Here is a 24,638-nt window from a genome sequence, read left to right as displayed (position 1 = left end):
TTGAATCCATGTTTTCTGCCCAACAATAGCCAAGCCAAGTAAGAAACCTTCTCTTCCCAGCATTCTTGCACCTCTCCATGGTGAATGAAGTGCAGGGCCGCCAGCTTTCCCTCTAGTTGTACTAAGAAACTCTGCGGTGTATGCCTCTCAGTGACTTGCACCTACACCATATCTGGCAAGTAGCCCAACTACGCAGTACACCGCCAGGTGCATGCATCGTCTGCTAGAGCTTTTTAAATGCTTACAACAACTGGTTCTCCAACAAGTGTAGAACATTGTGACGGTTAATTTTATGATGTGCCCAACATACTGAGGGCCATTCTGCCTAAAGTAAAATTTCGATACACAATACCGAGCTCCTTTTAAATGCCAAACGAAGTAGAAGAGAACAGCTTATAAGTAATAAAAATATAACTTTATTGCGATGTGCATTGTTTTTCATGGTCATACGCTACAACATCACAAAAAAAGGTGAAAGATAAATGCATGACAGACTAGAAGTCCGTGATAACAAAACTTACTCAAGCATTTTTTTGTATTTCAATTTTGCAAATATTCTGCTGTTGGTGAAGTCCAGCAATAAAAACGGAAATGAATGACACACGCATCAGGCCTTGAGAAAGATAAGGTACACTGTGAAATGACAGCGTTTTCTATGTCTGGCCTTCCTCAATGAAAATTCTATACATCAACTATGCAAATAGCACTTTTTCTAGGCTCATGCGCAATGATAACTTACTAGCGCCTATGTCAGATGCCTCTGTTAATGCTGTATTGAATCTCCAAGGCCTTATTCCATTGCCGAGTTAACATGATTAACATATGCATCACCAGGACGATATGCAACTTCGTTTCAGCACCCAAAACTTCGTTATTATTGGTTTTCGCTATCACGGGCTTCAGACTGCCAGTAAGACAGCTGCCACGTCATGCGTTTGCAGGTATTTTTATTTAAGTAGTTGCTGTGTGCAAAGTGCAAAGAAAGTTACCAGTCCGCAATTGGCAACGTTCCATTCAGCTTGTTCATTTACCCTTCAAAAGCTCACCACACGTAATCACAGACTATGTGCATGGTTGACCGTGCACAGTCTTCCGGAAAACAGCGCAAAAGACAGCAACGCAGTGACAAAGCACATGAACTCTCAACTAGCATTTATTTAATGTATTACAAACAGTATACAAGAATTAAAACAAACTACATGGAGTTAGTGTCCTTTGTACTGTTTTCTAGAACACATAAAAATTCTCCCCAATATCCATCATTCAGAACCTTATCACAGTAATGGTGTTGCCAATGCGAATGTGCAGAAGGCTCTAGGTGGTACGAAACAGGTGCAAGCAAAATACATGAACACTGCAGTACAATGCATCAGCATGACATTGGGACCGCCATCTTAGCTGTGTTACAGAGAAACCATACATGAGGAAGTAACAAATTTGAAGACAGAAATGCAATCCCAACTGAAATGTAATGCAACGCATAATTTTCTGCGAATACATCGAAATGACTTCGTAAGAAAGCGAGGCTTAATGCATTCCCTCATCACCATACAACACTTGCTCCACGGGAAGTCCTTATACACTCTTGAAGGCGGTCACGCAACCTCCACGATGCTTATACACTCTTGAAGGCGGTCACGCAACCTCCACAACGGAAGAAGTCGTGATATCGGTCAGGGAGTATGCCGCTAAGTGCAAGCAGGTTTCCATGTAAACATTTCTCATCGAGGCTGAGGTTCATCAGCAGCCTGCAGTTCAGTTTTTTTTGGCACCGGGCGGATCTCTTTCGTCCCAGACACTGACGCCATCACAGGCGCAGATTCTTTTTGGATTTTGGGCAACACTCGAAGCCCTGGCTATGATACCACAGGCAAGCCTGCAGGAAAAGAAAAAAAAAAAAAGGCCAACTCATGAAAACATATCTAAATTAAGTACAAAACGGTATTGCAAACTGGGAGTCGGAGAGAATTGAGAATGGGGGAAGCTAACCAATAGCCGAGTGCTTAATATATGTTTCTCACATGCTGCTTGATGCAGATGCTGTAGTTTCTCACTGGCTGCGTAATGTTGCTTATACCAGCTCATTCCATTTTATTGCCTTTTCAGATTTCATTACCTCACCATTACATAAAAGAAATGATTGCGTTAGAAAAACTGTTTCATAAAAAATGCATATAGTGCTCATTATTACTTATTTTGTTTTTCGCCGCCGCGGTGGCTCAGTGGTTATGGTGCTCGACTGCTGACCCGAAAGACGTGTCATGCCGCGGCGGCTAGAATTTCTTTGGAGGAGAAATTCTAGAGGCTCGTGCGCTGTGCGATGTCACTGCACGTTAAAGAACCCCAGGTGGTCGAAATTTCCAGAGCCCTTCACTACGGCGTCTCTCATAGCCTTAATCGCTTTGGGACGTTAAACCCCATAAACTAAACTAAACTAAACTTATTTTGTTTTTCTTAAAGGGACATTAAGGAAATCTCCATGCAATTATTGCGCTCAGCAAAAACTGACTGTTTGACTCTTTCCAGGTTCATTAACATTTCTCCACCAGCAAAATGCCCATTTATGGCCGAGAGAATTGAATAAAAAAATTTTCCTGCCATTGGATTCAAACTTGTGACGTCTACAACTTGTGATGTCTATATGTTGCATGGCATAAACACGTCACAATGGTCGGAGAGATTTCTACGCATTAAACAGATTATCAACTTTATCAGGAAAGTGAGAATGATCACGAAACCACCACTACTCTCAAAAGGTGGGTTTCTTGGCCTTGTACTCAGCTCTATGCGTGTCGACAAGGAAAGCAGAATTTGGAAGAGAGAGTGTACGTTTATGTTAACAGCGCTAATGAAAGCGAGAGTAAAATGTCCGCTTCATTCAGGCAACTCTAGAAAGACATGCAAGGATAAAAATTAGAAATTTATTTGCGCCCGCTCTTTCCCCTACCCTCATTCACCACCAGGCATTTTGCAAGCAGTCATCAGTAATAGATCAGAAGGTTGTAAATACTGGCTATAAAACAAAACACATACCACCAGCAATGATGTAACATTTAAAACAGTATGTTTGCAAAAAAATATACAAAAGCAATTTACGGAGCTTGTATAATGCAAGAGGTTGTAAGCCGCCACGGTGGCTCAGTAGTTACAGCGCTCGGCTGCTGACCCGAAAGTCGTGGGTTAGATCCCGGCCGCAGCAGCCGCATTTCAATTGAGGCGAAATGCTAGAGGCCCAGAGGCAGAGTCGCTTTGGGACGTTAAACCCAAGACCAAACCAAACCAACAAGTGGTTGTAATTTGTACGTATCACATGATAACAAATCGTTTCAATTCAGGCCTTTGTACATGGCTAGAACTAATTCCTCAGTAGGCAACCATGCTCCATTCCAGCACTCCTGTTTATGCTGATGCAGCATGAGCAAAAAAAAAAAAAAGATTACACTAACTTTTTGGCCATACTAAAAAAAGAGCTAGCTATTAGTCTAAAATATCTTACCTTAAACCAAACGTATAAACAGCTCAACAAACGGACACCACAGAAAATAACTCCACAGCAGAAGTGCTTTGAACCATACCGTGCGCAGCTGTCAACATCTCCCCTCTGGGCTTGGGAAGGGCTTTGTGAACACACAACCAAGGACCGGCCAATAATGTCCCAGACCTTCACTATGTCATTCGTTCTCCGAAAGACGCTTCGGCCATCTTCATCAACATCGATTTCACCAAGGCTCCCGTATCTCTAAAAACCAAAGCACACACTGGTCAGGAAGTCAGAGAACGAGGGAATGAACGCGGCAAGGATATGGGGAGACAAAAAAGAAGTCAGTTTTTACAAAGTGCTGCATTGGTGAATTTACTATAAATTCTCTGCATCCAGTGGCCACTGTTAGAGACTACAGGATGCAATCTGGGATTTCTGTGGTCTGACGCAGAAGTGTAATTACAATTCCAGGCTGTATAAAGACACAGCGATGAAATCAATATTTCTGTTTAGGTTGTGCTCTGCAAACTTCTCACTGCAGGCATAGATGATGGCTGTAGCCTATGAACGCACATTCCAAAAAAGCGCAGCAACTTACCTTGGGCCTTCTGTGATTTGTTCCACTCGGCTCAGGGTCATAAACATCACCGGTGCTGAAAGTGAACAGACATTGATGCATGGACTAAAGCGAGACTACAACAACAAAATGTCATACTCACCCCACACACTGGTATGTTGGCTAACGACAATTGCTACTGGGCTGCTTTTAAACGAAAAAGCAGACTCCTGAAGTGCTTTTACACACATATAGATAAATCAAAACAAAGTTAACTGAATAGTAGCAAAGACAGTAGTATTTCGTCATACTCTCGGAACAGATGTCATCATCATCGCCAGCATTACATGTCCTGCCAAAGCCCATTTCTTCCTCTCGATTTCGGCTAGGACGTCACTAACCCGCGTTTGTTCCCTTACCCACTCCGCCCTCCTCTTGTCTCTTAGCATTACATCTATCACTTTTCTTTCCGTAGCACGCTGTGCTGTCCTTAATTTAAGCTGAACTCTCTTTGTTAGCCTCCATGTTTCTGCCCCTTAGGTGAGTACCGCTAAGATACAGCTGTTGTATACTTTTCTCTTGAGGGATATTGGTAAACTCCCATTCATGATCTGAGATAGCCTGCCATATGCGCCCCACCGCATTCTTGTTCTTGAACAAAAACTTGAACACAGCTGAAAGCAAGTGCTATGATGTGTTCATCTTCTTCTTCGTTCACATTTATTATGCTGTTCTCCATCTTAACCTCTGAGAATCTCAGCAGGGACAAAGCCCTCCAACAAAATGGAAACAGGGGCTCAGCAAACTTCAAAGCGGCAGCGACAGTCAAACAAAATGACCCTGTCAACTGCTCCGCCTCTCTCTACAACGCTTATCTTATCAGAATGCAAAAAAGTGACAGTGTTTGCTCATCATGTTAACACCTTAATGGGGCTGCTTTCGTAATTAAAGCCTCAGGCACTTGTGGCTGATAACATTGAAACAGGACAACTCCAGACAGAGAGGAAACAGAACAGGTGAAAAGGGACAATATCGCTGATTAATGAGTGGGGGCTGAAAGGCACTCCACTGACCAGCGATATCAAAGCATGAAGCTCGCACACGGCCAATGCCCGTCTAAGCCCATTCAGTGCATGGCATGTAGATTGTGAATCAGGCAGCTGGGTCAGATAGCGAACAGTTAAACCTGGATATCATCATCATCAACAACCTGACTACACCCACTGCAGGGCAAAGGCCTCTCCCATGTCTCTCCAATTAACCCTGTCCTTTGCTAGTTGCCGCCACTGTATCCCTGCAAACTTCTTAATCTCATCCACCCACTTAACTTTCTGCCGTCCCCTGCTACGCTTCTCTTCCCTTGTAATCCAGTCTGTTACTCTTAAGGACCAGCGGTTATCTTGCCTTCGCGTTACATGCCCTGCCCAAGCCCATTTCTTCCTCTTGATTTCAACTAGGGTGTCATTAACCCGCGTTTGTTCCCTCACTCACTCCGCCCTCTTTGGATCTCTTAACGTTACACCTATCATTTTTCTTTTCATAGCTTGCTGCGTTGTCCTTAACTTACTTGGATATAACGAGGTTGAAATAAGTCCGGCATTTTTCGTTACATCCGGGTGTTCGTTACACGCAGTTTTCGCGGGGAAACCCGAAAGGGCAATGCTTAGAACGGAAACCGAAATAAGAAATAAATGTAGGCGAAATAACCTTGAAAATGTTTACAGGAAACCCCATTATTCGATGTCTTGATAGCGCGACTGCCCCGGCTTGCGTAACGCCGCTGGGAGAGGGGTGAGGAGGGGGAGAGGCGGGGGCACCGCGGCCGAGCTAGAGGGCAGTGCGCGCCGTCGCGTTGCCGCCGTACACCGGCCGCCGTACACCGGCCGGCGGCCGCGGAGGCGTGGCGGCACATTCTTCTTACCGCATGTTCCCTCCTTCGTTTTGGCCGCCGCTGTTGCCCCTGGCAACGGACTCTTCTCCTTGCGCCGCTGGCGCTCTCCGCCGACCCCGCTCCGCAGTCCCGACGCGCGAGAGCTATAGGCGCCGGAATTAAGGCCGAAATGCATGGAGCGTTTACACCACGACCTACTGTATATACATTACACAGTAGGTGTTGGTTTATACGGCTGCTAGTCGGCGATGTTCGCCCGACGGCTCGCACTCGACGCCCGGCGTCGAGAAAAACGCCCGCCGCCGCCGATCTGGTTCCGCCAGATATTGACGCGCGGCGTCCGGCGAGACCGGAAAAGCGGCAGCTGAAGCAAGCCATTAGAAGCGCAGAAAGCCCGTTGAGAAACATACTTACGTAAGTATGTTTCTCTATGCTTCCGGTTTGCCTGCCTCTGCTGCGCGCGAGCGGCCTACTTTTGTTTTTTTATATCGTGTACAAAGCTCTCCCCTGACCTTTCTTGCTATCGCTCCCCTCTGTACTTCTCCTCAGTATCCTCCCGCTTTCATTTCTGCCGGCTGCAGCCCGGGTGTTTAAGATATTAGATAGCAATTGCCGCGGCCGGCAACACTCTTTTGCTTCACCTTTTTTTTCCTTTTATTATTTTTTTAATAAATAAACCACTACCACCTGCCTGCCGTCACCAGCATGGCCGCCATGGCCGACGAGCTGGCCAAATGGAACAGTCAACTAAATCAGCTTTTTAATGTTTTACCATATCAAACAATCTACGTATCGAAATTCTAGAGCTCCTAATTTTTTTCTTGAGATAAGCTTTATGTTTAGGTAACAAGAAACGGCTCTGGTGGCGGGAGCCGCCACCAGAGCCGCCGCCACGTCTCCCTCTCTCTCTTTTGTGGTGTATATAAAATTGGCAGTGGCTTAGCTCTGGTATGCCAGGATATGTGTAGCGGGAGGTGAGGGCGAAGTGTCCCCATCTGGGTGGACCCCTGAACCAGAGGGAAGGCGCATAACTGCCCTCTTGGAACCATGGACACCTCAACCATGCTTTAAGCTAAGTGGCAGTAGTGAAAGATGTGCGCTGCATGCATTGACAACCTTGTGACAGAAACCCATTGACCACATTTTACACTCTGATCATTTTAAGGAAAGAAAGTGCACATTATGGCTCCCTGGGTCAGTGGACACCTGAATCCTGCTTATAGGTAGGGGTGATAAGAGAGAGAGATGTGAGCTGGAGGCATTGACAAGGTTGTGCCAGAAACAGGGCCCAGCCATGGGTCATCTCAGTTCATTGTGTTCATTGGCAATGTTTTACACTCTGATGATTTTAAGGAAAGGAAGGCAAGCAGGAGCAGTGACATCACTTGTTCTTCACCCATGCAGCACACCAAACAGAGAGACTTTGGGCAATGTAGCTCATGCAACAATATATGGCTACGCAGCACAGATGCTGCTTGCTTTCGCAATCCTCGAGGTTTAACCAGAGCTAAACCACAGCCAATTTTTATCCTGAAAATAAACGCTACATTAGACATGAAATGTCTCCCCTTTTTTTTTTTTAGAGAACAGAGCCGAATCTTGGACCTAAACGCCTGAATTTCCTTCCTAAAGCAAATGTATCCAACAAAACCGTAGCGGGTGGTCGCGGCAGCTGAGCAGACACCCAGAGGTAGGCAATGGCATGCATTCCAGTATGCAAATTCTTATAGATATTTATGCACGCGTGCTAAAGCAAGTGCACTGGTATCGAAGTGAACACTTTCGTGATTTTAACAGAACAGTCAGCATCGCTGCTCTCACAGACCTAACTACTCAGGGGTGTTTGCCATTTGTTGATCGCAATTGCTTTCGCACTGAGGGGTATGCGGCAGCGCTCCGCTGCTTCTTCGCTCCGTGTATCTCCAGCCGGGCGTCGTGCCCCCACAACGTTTTTTGCCGCGCGAATATCGTCGTAAAAAAAAACGTTGCATGTATTCCGGGCGGGGCGGCAAAAGTAACGGAGATGCACTGACGGACGCGTTGTCTCCGCTGTGGTCGCTGGTTGCGATCGTTGACACTCCTCTCAAGTCAGTTCGTGCTTTACTTTTCAGCCAAATTTCGTAACTAAGCACAAGCTAAGAGACAGTCGGCCTAGCTAGTTCGTTACATGGAGGTCTCAAATGCACACGCTTCAATGGGGGCGGCGTTGGGGAATTGAAAAACTTCGTTACATCGAGGAATTCGCTATATGCCGGTTCATTACATCCAGGTTTAAAAAGCAAATGCACAGGAATGACACAGGTTCTCGGCCGCAGGTTTTTGTTTTATAACTCAAGGAGCCTCATGCTTTCAGTCTAGGCTTTAGAGATTTGTTTGGTGTGAATGATGTCACAGTTGGTGCAGCATATCGAAACTGAAAACAGTCTCTTTTTCTTCTCGTTCTCTACCTTAGACACAATGTCGAAGGACTGAATAAAATTTTTCTATGCTTTCTTGCTTGTTTTTTCACTCACGTTATTATGACCATGAACAAATTTTTACTGTTGTCTCCCTCCCACTTTATTTAATGCCAAACTCGGGGCTTTTAAAGAATCATAAACAATGGTGCTCGTGATAACTAGAGACCGGATTTTAGGCTAATGCCTATTTTTTTCAACGCCTCGTAGGCGCACCATTTTTACATATGAGCACGAATTAGGTGTTGACAATATGTTTAATACTCTTTTTATAGTGCCTATAAATGCCTATTTTGGGTGTCAGTGCCTATAAATGCCTATTTCCGACGTCGGTGCCTAAAAATGCACTATTTTAGAGAAAAGGGGCCTGGAATACGCTGTGGTTTTGCTTTCAGATTCTGTTTGCTTTCGAATCCATTTTGGTTTTGAGTAGAACACCCACATGGCAACATTAGATGACCTCGTCAGTTGGCTGGGATGAACACTGCACCTACGCCGGCTGTGTACAGAATACCAACCACGTCAGCCAAAAATATCGAAGAAGCAACCTTTTTCCTATTTTCTGCCATTTTATCGTGGAAGCTTGTTAATAATTTTGGCTGTTCAAGTGGTAGTTGACCAGATGGCACCACATTTCGGAAAGTATACGGAATAAGTTATAGGTTCGTCCAAATAATTCCAGTTGGTTCCAATTGAAACCAAATGTAAAATGTTCCATAAACCTGCTGGAAACAGTTTAACTGATTAAAATTTCCACCTGACTAACCTGCCTTATTTTCGTTTCTTGTGCCCCAGATGGTGCTTGTCTGCTACTGCTTCCATAGCTTTAAAAGTGATTTCTAGATGGATGATGTTTATTTTACCATGGATCCTCGTGGATGTACGTAGGCCCATGCAGAACTATGATTCTTTTCGGCATATTCCGCATCAAGTAGCACTGTGTGTAACATTTTCTAGCATCTCGTATTTATGGTTTCCAGACCATTCTAATGGCAAGCACCATTTGATAGTCTCGTGGCTCCAGACACGTGAAGCCACAAACTATTTACACAAATGACAACATATTTATTAATGTTGAAGCATCGTGATGCCTGCAATAAATAAGTTCAATTCCTGTGTGAACGAAGACTGAACTCATTTGTCAGATGCTTTGGATTGACAATGTTTCTATCAATTTCTAAATACACGGCCTCCTGTTAAGGTGTTCATTGTTTCTACTTTTGTACACGACAAGCGAATTGTTTGTTTCGAGGTATACCAAAGTGTTTTAAAAGGGTTGGTAACCGTCCCTTTTGCTCTGCTGAAGCATGTGTATTGTGCGAAAAGTTGCGCGACAGCCTTAAAAAAAAACGGCTCCTAATGTTCGCATCTTGCTTAAGGTCCCAAATCATTCCTGCTGTGCCCCGTTGCGGTGGCTCAGTGGTTACGGCGCTCGGCTGCTGACCCGAAAGACGCGGGTTCGATCCCGGCCGCGGCGGCCGAATTTCGATGAAGGCGAAATTCCAGAGGCCCGTGTGGTGTGCGATGTCAGTGCACGTTAAAGAACCACAGGTGGTCGAAATTTCCGGAGCCCTTTCACTACAGCGTCCCTCATAGCCTGATCTGCTTTGGAACGTTAAACCCCAATAAACCAAACCAAACCATTCCTGCTGTGTTTTTGTTCTATTTTACGCAGATATTGCGCGCTGAAGTTCGGAACTGTGTGCACTTTTGATAATGTTTATAGTGCCTATTTTTCTCCGTTAGGTGCCTAAAATGCAATTTTAGCCGCCTATTTATGGCGCCTAAAACGTGCTTTTTAGTGCCTAAAAATCCGGCCTCTAGTGATAACTGACAACTTCAGATACATTCGTTGGAGAGAAATGCTCTCCAGATCAGCCCCAAGTCTCAGTTTACATGTGGAGCAGAAAAGAACGGGCACACTCAAGTAGGTGCTATCATCAGCGATCATGCGGTGCCAGTAACAGTGGAAAATGGCTGCATTTTTTGGGGGCACCGGGTAATATGCAATGGCACTGTAAATGGCACATGGTATGGTACAGTGGCACTGCAAATTTTAGAAATATATGCTTCCAGGGGAAGGCAAGCCATCTGGATTCTATTTTCTTTTGTGCTGTCTCTCAGTTGTTCTCTGCTGAATTAAGCCACAGCAAACAGCATAGACGCCTAATTTTGCTGGCACATTTTCCTCTCTACAATGATACGGAAGACACTACTACGCATGAATCACCATGTGGTATTCGCCTACGACTGCTAAATAATTACAATCGAATTTTTCTGCCACAATGTTTCGTTTTCAGTTTCAGCAGCCAAACGAGGACTGCAACATCAAAGTGTGGCTATAGGTCATGTGAGGCATGAAAAAACTGCAATATAATCGCTGATTCTATATTCATTGTCATTCGGGCTCTTGAAGAAGGCTGGCTTCAGCACTGTAGTGGATTAAAATGACGGAGCAGCAACTAAATCGTAGTTTTTCCAAGCCTCACATGACCTACCACCACACTTTGACGTCACAGTCCTCGTTCGGCTATTGAAACCGAAACACCATGAGAAAGAAATTCGATTATAAATTATTTACGGGCCGTAGGAGAATACACGTGGTAATCCATGTATAATAATGCCTTACGCATCATTACAAACAAGAACACACTCAACCAAAAGTTAGGTGTATATGCATCATCATCATCAACAACCTGACTACGCCCACTGCAGAGCAAAGGCCTCTCCCATGTCTCTCCAATCAACCCTGTCCTTTGTCAGCTGCGGCCACCGTATCCGCGTAAACTTCTTAATCTCATCCACCCACCTGGCTTTCTGCCGCCTCCTGCTACGCTTGCCTTCGCTTGTAATCCACTCCGTTACCCTTAAGGACCAGCGGTTATCTTGCCCTCACATTACCCTGCCCAAGCCCATTTCTTCCTCTTCATTTCAACCAGGATGTCATTAACGTGCGTTTCTTCCCTCACCCACTCTGCCCGCTTCTGATCTCTAACTTACACCTATCATTTAATTTTTCCATAGGTCGTTGTGTTGTCCTTAACTTAAGCTGAACCCTCTTTGTTAGCCTCCACATTTCTACCCCATAGGTGAGTACACGTAAGATACAGCTGTTGTATACTTTTCTTTTGAGGGATAACGGTAAACTGCCATTCATGATCTGAGAGAACCTGCCATATGCACTCCACTCCATTCTTATTCTTCTAGTTATTTCCCTCTCAAGATCCGGATCAGCGGTCACTACCTGCCCTAAAAAGACATTCTCGTCCTACTTCCAGCACCTCGCCACCAATTTCGAACTGCTGTTCCCTTGCTAGACTGTTGAATATTACTTTGGTTTTCTGCATGTTAATTTTTAGCCCCCCCGTTCTGCGCTGCCTGTCTAACTCATTGATCATGCTTTGCAGCTCATATCCTGAATGACTTAGCACGGCAATGTGATCAGTTTTTCAAACGCACATCACTATTTTCACAAGGGATAAAAAGCAATGGAAAAAGATACCAATGTGCAGGCATTTGACTACTACCAATCTGAGTCCAAAAACGAACACTTCTGTAACGTACTCCTCAAGTGAGATATGTATCACTGGCAGAATATTAACAGAAGGATGATGCAGTTTGGCTACACTGCGGCCAATAAGTTGCAATTGCCGACAGACCAAGAAGAAGTGGAAGGGGAAAAGTGTGAGAACAAGACTGGGGCAGGTAAAACTCCCCAAGTGCACTGAGAACAAATTGTTGATAACACAACCACATCCAAATACGCCTTCCAAGTGAATAACATTGTCCACATTGATCACTTATAAAATTTTAAGTTCAGATTGGGTGGTAACTTTTTTCACCACCAAATTAATCAATGTGCTTTGCTACAGGACAGACACCAACATACCGAGAAAAAGCCATAGAGTAGATTTTCGCCAAGAACAAATTTCGCATAGAGTTGTCCTAAACGTTCCTTTAAGTACCGTAAAAACTGGAATATAGGTTGAACTTTTTTTTCAAAAATGAAAAGTCGACCCCTGTCTTATATACCAGTCATTGGCGGAAAAACTACAGAAGTCTTGCAACAATGAGTGGTTGAGGTTAACAGCCTCCATCACCATCAGCAGCAGTGCAGTGTGGCGACTTTGTGGCAACGCCAATTTGCGGTTCCGTTTTTCACAAAGTTATTTTGGTTTGTTGCTGGGTGTAGTCGGCATGGAAATCTCTCCCAGCAGAGATGGTGCACAAATCTTTTAGAAAATGCAGCATAAGCAACGCGCTAGACGGCACCGAGGATGATGCTCTATGGGACATGGGTACTGAGAAGAAATCGTCATCCGACTCAAGTTCGCACAACTCTGATGACTCGAAGCAACGCTTGCGCACTCCGTGCCCTTGTCTGTACTGTACACCCGGCCAATTCTTTAACAGTATCGGGCGACCATTGCCTCACGTGTTTGTCAGCACCTTATCATGGAGCGGCGAAAAAAGCGAGAGTAAGCACATGTGTACACATGAGTGTATCTCGTTTGTTTCGCCCGTCATCAGCGCTAGCAAGGTGCTGACAAACACTGAAAAAGATTTTTTCCATTTTTAGAATTGGTTAGTTGAGGGTCGACCTATATTCCAGCTTTTACGGTAGGCACTTGAATCCTGCTGTACTCGGAGAACTGGTTTTGAGGAAAGGAAAGGGCGCAGTATCTGTCTCACTTATCGGTGGACACATCAGCTGAGTTGCAAGGGAAGGGATGAAGGATAGAGCGAAAGAAAGAAGAGACTAGTTTTTGGAGGTTTAACATCCCAAAGCAACTCAGGCTAGAGGAACGCCGTAGTGAAGGGCTCCGGAAGTTTCGACCACCTGGGGTTCTCTAACGTGCATTGACATCGCACAGCACACGGGCCTCTAGAATTTCGCCTCCATCGAAATTCGACCGCAGCTGGGATCGAACCCGTGTCTTTCGGATCAGCAGCCGAGCGCCATAACCACTGAGCCACTGCGGTGGCTAAAAGAAAGCAGAGAGAAAGAGGCACCGTAGAGGAGGGCTCTGGAATAATTTCGACCACCTGGAAATCTTTAACAAGCACTGACATTGCACAGAACAAGGGCACCTTTTGTATTCCACATCCGTTGCAACTTACTTACTATAACTGACGGAGAAGGCAGACTTTCTCGTGGAAACATCTTAAAAACTATGGCATGCATAACTGAGTAACAGCTACCAAAATGTCCTTGGTTCTGCAAAAGGGTATTGGTAAAATGACAACAGCGGGCAGTGCAGGCAGGCTTTTAACCCCTCAGTAATGTCTACGCTGGCACAAGCACAAATCCACAACTAGACGTACGACCCGCAGTACACAAAAATGACCCATAATGCATTGACAAGTTGTACAGAAAGACACGAAATTGGAATTACAAAGCACTCAACTATCTATGAGCTGGAAACAATTGTCTAGATGATGACTGCAAGAATCAAGCATTTAACACCGAAGGAATTTTCACGAGGCAAATGAAGTAAAACCAAGGATGTGTCACCAGTAAATGGCACATATTATTGCATGGATGCCGCGAATAAATGTTTGGTCTAGGTGGTCTGATACGCTTCAACTAGAAAAAACAATAGCACATTGTCCATGGTCGAGAGAGGGTGTGGTAGATGGTCCTTGGCGATCACAAAATGAACAAGGGAGGGGAAAACCTCAGGTTGCTTGAGCCAACGTTTCGACAAGGGGACTTGTCTTCGTCTGGGCCGTTTCGACAAGGGGACTTGTCTTCGTCTGGGCCCAGACGAAGACAAGTCCCCTTGTCGAAACGTCGGCTCGAGCAACCTGAGGTTTTCCCCTCCCTTGTTCATTTTGTGATCGAATAGCACATTGTGTCATTCTTGTGCCTCTGTGGTTATTCAGTACCCTTTTTTTCACCGCGTGGGTACCGTTTCCATTTCAGAGGGAGGCATAAACATCAGCTATCCCATCTGCAGCAATGCTGCGACTCTGTCCACGCACCTTTCGCAGCCGTTTGAAAGGTCCCCTAATTCGTGAATGCGTAGCCGGTGCGTATGTCCCTGCTGGAGGCCGTCGATGACGCCATCAATGATGCACGCTCCCTCAGCCGCCTGTGAGAAACGCACGACTCCCATGATCCCCGACGTTCCAGAGATTTCGGAGACAGCTGCCGCGACGCCTGGAGCAGAACCTGGAAAATAATCCATGGATCTTTGTCAGCTTACTTTTTACACCAAGCACCGATCAACTGTCATCAATGTCTGCTAGCTTCCAACCATTCAACTTTCCAAAGTTCATACCAATTACGGTAAATCAACGTCATCTTTTCAAGCAATTTAATTTTGGAACACATTGCCACCCAATCTAAAAAGATCAATTTCCTTGCCTGAATTCAAAAACAAGCTCAAAGTATTTTTATTGGAATGCTGATGTGTTATTCTCTTTTTGTGTATATTACCTGCGTTATTGTGATTTTTTACTTTGTTTTTGTGAAGTATTGATTTGATATTGTAACGGAAAATAGAGCGACAGGTCGCTAACCGGCAGAATACAGCAAGCAGCCAGCCAGCCAGCGCGAGACACTTCAACGTCTTCGAAGACACTTCAGCGCCACATTACTCCCCCTCCCAAAAAAAAGAAAAACATAAAAGCGGGGTTGCAGTACGGGCAGTGGAAAGAGAAAAAAAACAGCACAAGCACATAAAAATGTACAAGGGAGGTGGGCGAAGGTGTCCCACGCGAAAACTAGCGGAACACTGAGCGTACTATCCATTACCGCGTGAAGTAGGGTTTCATGCGGACAACGTGCACAACCTCAGAGCGGGGTGGACGACGCTGAGGCTGCACAGTCCCGTCAGGAAGAACTTCGTAGGTCACTTCGGTGACGCGGCGCAAAACTCGGTACGGTCCAAAGTAGCGGCACATCAGTTTTTCAGACAAGCCTGGACGGCTTACCGGGGTCCACACCCAAACTTGGTCACCCGGATGGTACTCGACGTGCCGATGACGGAGGTTGTAGCGACGCGCATCCGTGCTCTGCTGCCGCTGAATGTGAATACAGGCAAGTTGACGTGCTTCCTCGGCGCGCTGAGCGAACTGCTCGGCGTCTGGCGTGAGTGGGTGGTCATCAGTGCAGCATGGAAGCATTGCATCCAGCATTGTCTGAACGTCACGTCCGTAGACCAGACGAAATGGTGTAAATCCGGTCGTCTCCTGGGTGGCCGTGTTGTAAGCGTACGTGACGTACGGGAGAATCTCGTCCCAGGTTTTGTGCTGCAAGTCTATGTACATTGCGATCATGTCGGCGATCGTTCTGTTGAGTCTCTCTGTGAGCCCGTTCGTCTGTGGGTGATAGGCAGTGGTTTTGCGATGGTTCGTGTGACTGAGCTCGAGCACGTCGCGCATGAGCTGTGCCGTAAACGCCGTACCTCGATCAGTGATTACGTGGGACGGTGCGCCATGACGCAGCACGATTTGTTGCATAAGAAACTGGGCGATCTCAGATGACGTACCGCGCTGCACCGCCTTAGTTTCCGCATACCTTGTTAAATAGTCGGTCGCGACTATGATCCATTTATGACCGGCCGATGACACAGGGAATGGGCCCAGAAGATCGATGCCGACTTGATCAAAAGGCGTTCGAGGCGGTTCAATAGGTTGGAGCAAGCCCGCTGGCTTGAGAGGAGGCGCCTTACGACGTTGGCAATCGCGGCAGCCTCTGACGTAACGCTGGACGGCGTGAGAAAGTTTGGGCCAATAATACGCCTGGCGCACGCGTGCAAGTGTGCGGGCAAAGCCCAAGTGGCCGGAGGTCGGCTCATCGTGACAAGCCAGAAGGATATCGGCGCGGAGATCTGCCGGAACAACGAGGAGGTGCGCTCGGTCAACAGTGCTGGAGTTTTTCTTAAACAAAATGCCGTTCCGGAGACAGAAGGCCGGCAGGTTTCTAGAATATTGTCGGGGTACGACAGAAGCTCGGCCCTCCAGATAATCAATGATAGGTCGCAGGTCTGGGTCATTGTGCTGTCGGGTCATTAGGTCTATGTCGCTGACAACTCCAATAAAACCACTCTCGTCCTCTATGCTATCATCCGCTAACCCGACGGGTGCGCGAGAGAGTGCGTCAGCGTCTTCGTGCGTCTGGCCAGATTTGTGCACAATGGTGTAGTCGAATTCTTGGAGGCGGAGGCTCCATCGGGCTAGGCGCCCCGATGGGTCGCGAAGATTGGCAAGCCAGCACAACGAATGGTGGTCGGTAACTACTTTGAACGGGCGGCCGTAGAGGTACGGACGAAATTTCATGGTTGCCCACACAACCGCAAGGCATTCTTTTTCTGTGGTCGAATAGTTTGTTTCAGCGCGAGAAAGCGTGCGGCTTGCATACGCGATGACCCTTTCCACGCCACCTTGGTGTTGGACGAGTACGGCGCCGAGGCCGACGTTACTCGCGTCGGTGTGGACTTCGGTTTCAGCCTCTTCATCAAAGTGCGCAAGAACAGGGGTTGTTAGCAGTCGTCTGCGCAGCTCGGCAAAAGCCTCCTGCTGCTCGGCAGCCCACACGAACTGTGTATCATTGCGCGTGACGTGGTACAGGGGTGCGGCAATCTTTGAAAAGTCGGCGATGAAGCAGCGGTAATATGCGCACAGACCCAAAAAACGTTGCACACTTTTCTTTGTTACAGGAACAGGAAAGTTGGCGACGGCAGCAGTTTTCTCGGGGTCGGGCTTAACGCCATCGGCACTCACGAGGTGACCGAGAAACTTCAACTCTTTGTACCCAAAGTGGCACTTCTCTGGCTTTAGCGTTAAGTCGGCCGATCGGAGGGCATCTAATACTGTCCTCAGGCGTTCAAGGTGTTCGGCAAAGGTTTCGGAAAAGACGACGACATCATCCAGATAAACCAAACAAGTTTGCCATTTTAGTCCAGCGAGAACGGTATCCATCATCCGCTGGAAAGTTGCCGGCGCTGAACATAGCCCAAAAGGTAGCACTTTAAATTCGTACAGTCCGTCGGGTGTCACGAACGCCGTTTTTTCGCGGTCCCGCTCGTCGACCTCTATCTGCCAGTACCCACTCTTTAAATCAATGGAGGAGAAGTACTGGGCGCGACGAAGTCTGTCGAGCGAGTCGTCGATACGAGGCAGCGGGTAGACGTCTTTTTTAGTGATGTTGTTCAGTTTTCGATAATCCACGCAGAAGCGGAGTGTCCCATCCTTTTTCTTCACCAGCAAGACAGGTGAAGACCAGGGGCTGCTGGAAGGTTGAATGATTCCATCTGAAAGCATCTCCTTCACCTGCCTTTGGATCGCCTCACGCTCCTTCGGTGAGATACGGTACGGCTGCTGATGGATGGGGCGGGCATCGTCGGGCGTAATGATGCGGTGCTTGAGAAGAGCCGTTTGCCGGACTTTCGACGAAGAAGCGAAACAGGTAGCGTATTCGAGTAGGAGGGCACGTAGTTCTCGCTGTTGAGTCACCGAAAGATCCGGGCTGATGTCAAGGGATGGGCGCACAGGTCTAACAGCTTCGAACGCGAAACATTCAGAAACCTCCGCTAAGAGGTCGGCGAATGCAATGGCAGTAGCACGAAAAAGGTGCCGGGGCTCGTTAGAGAAGTTAGTCACCAGGAGCTCAGAGCAGCCGTCGCGGAGATGGATGAGACTTCGCGCAGAGCAGATGCCGTGGGTGAGCAAAAGGGACAGGTTGCCCTCTGCGACCGCTGTCCCTTCACGTGGGCCGTCGCAGTGAACACTCACAAAAACACTGGCGCGTGGCGGAATCCAAACGCTCTCGGCGGATATTCGAAGGGCGGCGCGGCGTGGACAGTCCTCGGAGTAAACATCAGCTTTCTCGGTAGAAAATGTGACCGTGCGCTTTCGGAGGTCAATAATAGCTCCATACTCTCGGAGAAAATCAACGCCAAGGATACAGTCACGGGAGCAGTCAGGTAGAACTAGGCAGCTGACAACAAATGTGGAGCTGCGAATTTGGACTCTTGCTGTGCATAGGCCAAGCGGAGTTACGACATGTCCGCCAGCCGTGCGAATCTGTGTGCCGGACCATGGCGTCATTACTTTTTTAAGAAGCGCCGCTAGCTTTCCGTTTAAAATCGAGAAATCAGCGCCAGTGTCCACCAAAGCACTAACCTTATAGCCATCGAGAAGCACGGGTATATCCAACGAGAATCGATCTCCGAGTTCAGGTACTGCAGTCGTTGCCTTTAAATCGCGGTCGGTCGCTGTTCGCGTTGTCGGGGGGTCTTGTTCGCATCGATTGCCAGCGGCCTCGCCCCCTGAGGTCGCTCTCTTTAGTTTTCCCGGCGGGGACTTGGCGACCGTCTCTGCGCCATCCAGGAGGAGCTTTGGGGCTGTGGCGAAGGTCGGCGTGGTGATGGAGACCGAGACTGCCGCTGGGGAATTGTCGCCATGCGCTGCTGGGCTACGTAGTCCTCGATCTCCCGGGGTCGTTGACCTCTTGGAGGACGGGGCATGTCGATAGGGAACCCCTGCAGCCCAAGCTGTCGATACGGGCACTGGCGATACAGATGACCGGGTTCCCCGCAGTGAAAGCAGAGACGCCGCCGATCTGGAGCACGCCACAGGTCCGTCTTCCGCTGTGGTGATCGTCGATTGTCGATGTAGTACGTGTCGGGGTGTGCGGAAAACAGCGAGCCTTGATTGGACGGAGGAAACTGCGCCGAAGAGGGCGCAGGACGTTGCAAGGCTTCAGCATACGTTGGACGACGGCACTCCGTGGGTAAAGGCGGCGGGTCAACGGACGGGAACGAAGGTCTCAAGGCTTGGACCTCTTCGCGGATGAGGCTAGCGAGAGAGCCGGCCGTTGGCAGGGGAGCACCGAAAAGCGCCTGGAGCTCTTCGCGCACAACGGAGCGGATCAGGTCGCGGAGAAGACCAGGGTTAGCCCCGAAGGCAGGAAGCGGCTCTGTAAGTGAAGCGGCGAGTACCGGCCGGTCGTAGGTGGTAGACCGCCACAGGAGCATCTTCTCCATCGTGACCGCTTCCGTGAGAAACTCAGCAACAGTCCCAGGTGGACTGCGCACGAGGCCAGCGAAAAGTTGCTCCTTAACGCCGCGCATGAGTTGGCGCACCTTTTTATCTTCGGGCATGGCCGGGTCAGCTCGCCGGAAGAGCCGAGTCATATCCTCCACGTACATGCTTACAGTCTCATTCGGCATCTGAATGCGAGACTGCAAAGCCCGTTCAGCCCGTTCTCGACGATCCGTGCTGGTGTAGGTCTCCAGCAGGCGTCGGCGGAACTCGTGCCATGATGTTAGGGCGTCTTCTCGGTTTTCGTACCAGGTACGCGCACCATCCTCGAGACTAAAGAAGACGTTTCGAAGCTTGGCGGCGTCGTCCCACTGGTTGAATGAGGCCACGCGTTCAAACTCGAGAAGCCAGTCTTCTACGTCTTCGAGCTGACTGCCGTGGAATGGTTTGGGCAGTCGCGGATTCTGCAAGGTGTAGTAGGCTGCAGCTGGCATCGCAGGTCGATGGGTGGGTGCTCTGGCAGACTCCAAAAGCCCGTGTTCGGGAGGTAGGCCTTGGTTTCTCCGGCTAGCACGGTGCACGGGGGTGTCCACTAGTGAAGGACTGGAGCCCAGGGTATCCGGAGGAGTATGAGACATATACGGGGATCTTTACCCCGCACCTCCACCAAAATATGTAACGGAAAATAGAGCGACAGGTCGCTAACCGGCAGAATACAGCAAGCAGCCAGACAGCCAGCGCGAGACACTTCAACGCCTTCGAAGACACTTCAGCGCCACCTGAGAACACCAGGTGGCAATATTTTCTATATTTTGTATTTATCCGCTAACTATGCTGTAATCATTTCTTGTATTATTGATTTATCGAGGGTCCCAGTGCAGTCTTTGACTCTGGGACCCTCGTCTGTACATTTATGATGTTTTGTATATCTTTTGGGGACCAATAAAACCTAACTTTTTTCTTCAAACGTTACCAGTTGAAAAGAAAGTTACAAAACAAATCAATGCATTCATCATCATCATCATCAGCTTGACTACGCCCACTGCAGGGAAAAGGCCTCTCCCATGTCCCTCCAAATAACCCTGTCCTTTGCCAGCTGTGGCCACCGTATCCCCACAAATTTCTTAATCTCATCCGCCCACCTAACTTTCTGCCGCCCCCTGCTACGCTTGCCTTCTCTTGGAATACAATCCGTTACCCTTAAAAACCAGCAATTATCTTGCCTTTGCATTACAAACCCCAATCAATGAATTAGCTACCACAAAATTTTCTTGACAAAAAAAAAAATCTGTAGTCTTCAAGAGACTGCTACATGCTCCCAGAACTGAGCAAAATCCAAGAAAGGAAAAAACTTTCCGAATAAAACCAGGGATCCCAAGCTTTATGAAAATAGCGAAAAAAAGTAACTGCATTTTAAAGTTGTGAAGTAAAAAATGATCGATTTTCACATCAAATGCTTAACTGCTAGCTAAAAGGATGTAGCACCGTAAAGGACACGAGACAAATTTCAACCACCAGTTTGTTTTTTGTTGTTGTTTTTTTCACTAGCATGAACACTGGAGTGATAAGATGACTGATTTTCACATTTTTCCGCAATAAAAAATGGCCACCGTGCCTGAAGTTTGAACAAGTTCAGCCCAAAGGTTAAGTTGCTGACCACAAGCGCGACAGCTGCCAGTGGTTTAGTTTAGTTTAGTTTATGGAGGTTTAACATCCCAAACCAACTCAGGCTACGAGGGACGCCGTAGTGAAGGGCTCCGGAAATTTTTGCCGCCCGGGGTTCTTTAATGTGAACTCACATCGCACAGCACACGGGCCCCTAGAATTTCCCCTCCATCGAAATTCGACTGCCACGGCCGGGAGTGGTATGCTGTGAGTACTCTTGCAGGCTCTTTCTTATACAAGCTTAGAAAAGCACAGAGCATGAGTAAATAATTACATGAACAACAACTTCTTCGATTTTCTACTCTTGGTCAGGAATGCACACGCTAGCAGTAAGGAAATAAAAGAGCCCAATTTAAAGGTCACGGTATGACTCTGCATTTTAGTTACACTGAGTATAAACAAATTCAACACTGCTAATAGATTCAGCATAAAGTACAAGGGATACAGTGCGACAACAAACTGCAATATGGACAGTTCCCAAGTATGGCCATGCCTTTCCCCAAGATGGTAGCACAACAAACTGCTCAAATGCGCACGAAACCCTAGACTAAAATTTTCACTGAAACTCCACTGTAAAGGAGCACTGTACAACCACTTTGCATCTTCCTTCGCTTTTTTTCTCTTTTGTCACAGGCCATTTCACTACGCCAATCATTGCACGCATGCGATCATCGAAATCACCTCAGCAAGCACGAGCCACCAACGTAACTCAATGCCGAATGTGCACGGCATTACTATCTCTGCATCCGCCAGCCTCAACAAGACAGGGAATTAACAAAGATAATCCCCAAACATTCGACGTGACATGCTTCCGAGTAGTGACTGGCTGCTTATGCTGTATATGAGAACTCTGAGGCAGACCTGAATGCTCCTTGTTGATGTACAGGGTCAATCACACTTAGAGGGAACATGGCTACGCATGGCTGCGCACACGCGGAGCTCCACTGCGACCAAGCCAGTGGCAAACCCATGCAAAGGGACAGATGATACAAAGCACCACATCAAGGTCCCTACTACGCAGGTACGTGGCAAGGCGGAGCCATGTTCCCTCTAAGTGTGATTGACCCTGTACAATGAGAGGCGGCTTGGGGAAGGCTAGTTCTAGTGAACATGAAATGTTTGTAGAGTGTATAGAAAACAGTGCGAGGTTATCTGACGTAGCTGCTAGCAACGACATGTCATTCGTGTCACTGTTGCACATTCTCTGACCCAAACAGAGTGAAGCTGGGTTGGAGAACGTGCAAAAGTGGTTAGTCGGGCACTCTCTGAATCGTCACCCGATACGACAGATTAAACCGCAGTACCTGTAGAAGAGCCGAAGCCTTTGAGCACGGCGATTTTCCCGGTACTTCGTATCGCTCCCAGCACCTTGGTGAAAGGAATGTCGGTCTCGACGACCACGATCTGTTTTCCGACGTCGATGGTCATGTCACGAACGCCAAGCTGCTGGAGCGACTGCCGCACTTTGGCCTCGCATCCGCCGCACGTCATGTTCACGTCGAACTCGAGCTGCAGTCGGAAATTGAAAAACAAACATTACAAAACTTTCGCGCAAATACCAAAGCTCTCCCTCGAGTAAGTACGCGTCACGCATAACCGTATGCGTGACGCAGTGCCGCATACACTTATTCAGGGAGTGTGACTAAACGTACTTTCAGCAGGAAAAAGTGATGCTTGTGTTAAACTGCATCACAGGGCCCGGTTTCGGGAGTTTTTGATAAACGAGAGAGCGATGGGTCTAAATGAGAAAATTGGCATGCATGCAGAAGAAAAAAACAGTCCTTCCTCCGGTTTTCTTGACACCAGTCGAAGCCGTCACAAGGAAATACGAGGAAGTTCAGTCGAAGCTCTATCCATCGTTTTTGCTCCAGACAGAACACACTGCGTCTCATTAAAATGTAAACGAACAGCGCGGAATTCTGTGACGGTCATAAGCGTCACACTTTTTAGACATACAGCAACTGACAATAAGTACAACTAGGGTGCATAGCGGTTCATATCATTCACGAAAAAATCAATTTGCCCGGCAGATATAACATAAAATAGCGACGGAGAACCGCAGGCCCCGATTTCAGGTAGTACAAATTACCTTCGTCTTGCCTCCTGGAACGCTGTCAGTCGACATTGTTGCGTATGCGCTGTAAATGACGCGCACTTTAGCCTAGAATTTGTATAAATTTAAGCTTACGGGGCGAATTTAAAGGAAAGCTTACAGTTATCTGCGGACAGCTGATAAATTACAATTACATGACAGCCGCCATAGCCGGCCGCTCCTACCGGAGAGAAGCCAGGTGTGAAGATATTATCGTAGTATAATCAAGAAAAGAAAAAAGTACAAAAATATAACATTACTTCAAAATTTGACATTCAATTGTTGATTATGAACTTATTTGAAAGGCATTAAGTTTGATGCATGTTTTTTTTTGTTAATTCAGTTCCAGTTTCGGTTTCGTTCTTTGTGACATTTTTGTTAATTATTTGCGTTATCCTTACAATTACAAAATAAGCAACAAAGTCGCATTCTTGTTGCCTAGCATGGCCTCGATGAAACACGCACCTAGGGAGAATCAATGGGTGTTAGATACTTACGCATGAAAATGCCACTACAGCGCTTTCGCGTACAGGCAGCATATTACTCAGCGGATACGTGAAGTCGTAGTAGTTTGCGGGGTGGGGTTTGCAGGAAAACAATTATTTCTGCATTATCAAGTAAAGCATATCAATGAAAAGCATCAAAAGACATGCTTACTTCATCTGCTGGAGCAAATACCAGCTGTCTGGGCAGCGAGGAAACGTAGAATTTTGTCTCCCCGCGAATCTGCATCCCGTAAACTTTTTTTCCATGACTGTACGCTGCTGGCGAAGTTTCTCTACTCTTGTGAGGATCAGGTCGAGGTGCGTAAAGTTCCATGCGGAAGCACAGAATAATTGCCTTGTTCGTTAAATTTTGTTCCGATATTCACTGAAATGCCGCGTTAATTTTTTCACAACACTTTGGTTTTGTCCGCCTCTGTAGTGACATGGGAGAGGAAATACGTCAGTATAGTAAGATTACTGAATGCATATTTGGATTCGGAACAAGGAGAAACAAACCTAGTTAACAAACCAGCAAATGACGCTAGCTCTTGCGTCGACAGCGAACCCCGTGTGCTGTGGCGACTGTGAGGTGAAAGATCAGCGTTTTTTTTGCAGATTGATGTGTGCATCACAGTATTTCTTATCGGTCATTCTTTTATTGTGCAGCCACGCTCTAGAAAAAAAAAGAGAAAATATCCAATATCCAAAACAAAGCAGGACCGCCTAACGCCACAGCATGCTACACGGCTGACACCCTGAGTACTCATACACTACGCTTGGCACCAGTCGGGCCAATTTTTTTTTTGTTCCCCAAAATTCTGATCATACTTTTTTTTTTGTGTGTGTGTGCCTATTCCTCTTCGAAACATCTGCTTTACAAGGGCTAGCGTTTTGTCATGAGAGCTCCTCAAGCAGTTTCGGTTTCACTATTCGGTACGTAATGTTGTCCATGACGATGTCAACAGTTTTGAGAGAGCGGGAAACTCAAGATTCGAAGGAAGGTTCGAAGCCGGAAAAAGA

At 47.1% G+C, this 24,638-nt stretch overlaps 1 protein-coding gene across 1 annotated transcript; it reads right to left on the bottom strand.

The window, feature by feature from the left end:
• Positions 1 to 393: 393 nt before the first annotated feature.
• LOC149330498 (copper chaperone for superoxide dismutase-like) lies at positions 394 to 23,315 on the bottom strand. The gene is made up of 6 exons (XM_089561101.1): positions 23,131 to 23,315; positions 22,346 to 22,550; positions 14,370 to 14,559; positions 4,080 to 4,134; positions 3,576 to 3,739; positions 394 to 1,876 (listed from the first exon to the last, which is right to left on the bottom strand). The coding sequence occupies exons 1-6, from the start codon at positions 23,164 to 23,166 to the stop codon at positions 1,756 to 1,758; spliced, it is 771 nt and encodes a 256-aa protein (XP_089417227.1). The 5' UTR covers positions 23,167 to 23,315; the 3' UTR covers positions 394 to 1,755.
• Between the last annotated feature and the right edge of the window lie 1,323 nt (positions 23,316 to 24,638).

The sequence above is a fragment of the Amblyomma mixtum genome, chromosome 9, assembly GCF_055824585.1.
Source record: "Amblyomma mixtum isolate Tamu chromosome 9, ASM5582458v1, whole genome shotgun sequence".
Lineage (NCBI taxonomy): Eukaryota > Metazoa > Arthropoda > Arachnida > Ixodida > Ixodidae > Amblyomma > Amblyomma mixtum.
Note: the sequence above shows the minus strand (reverse complement) of the source record. Positions and strands in the feature narration are given on the sequence as shown.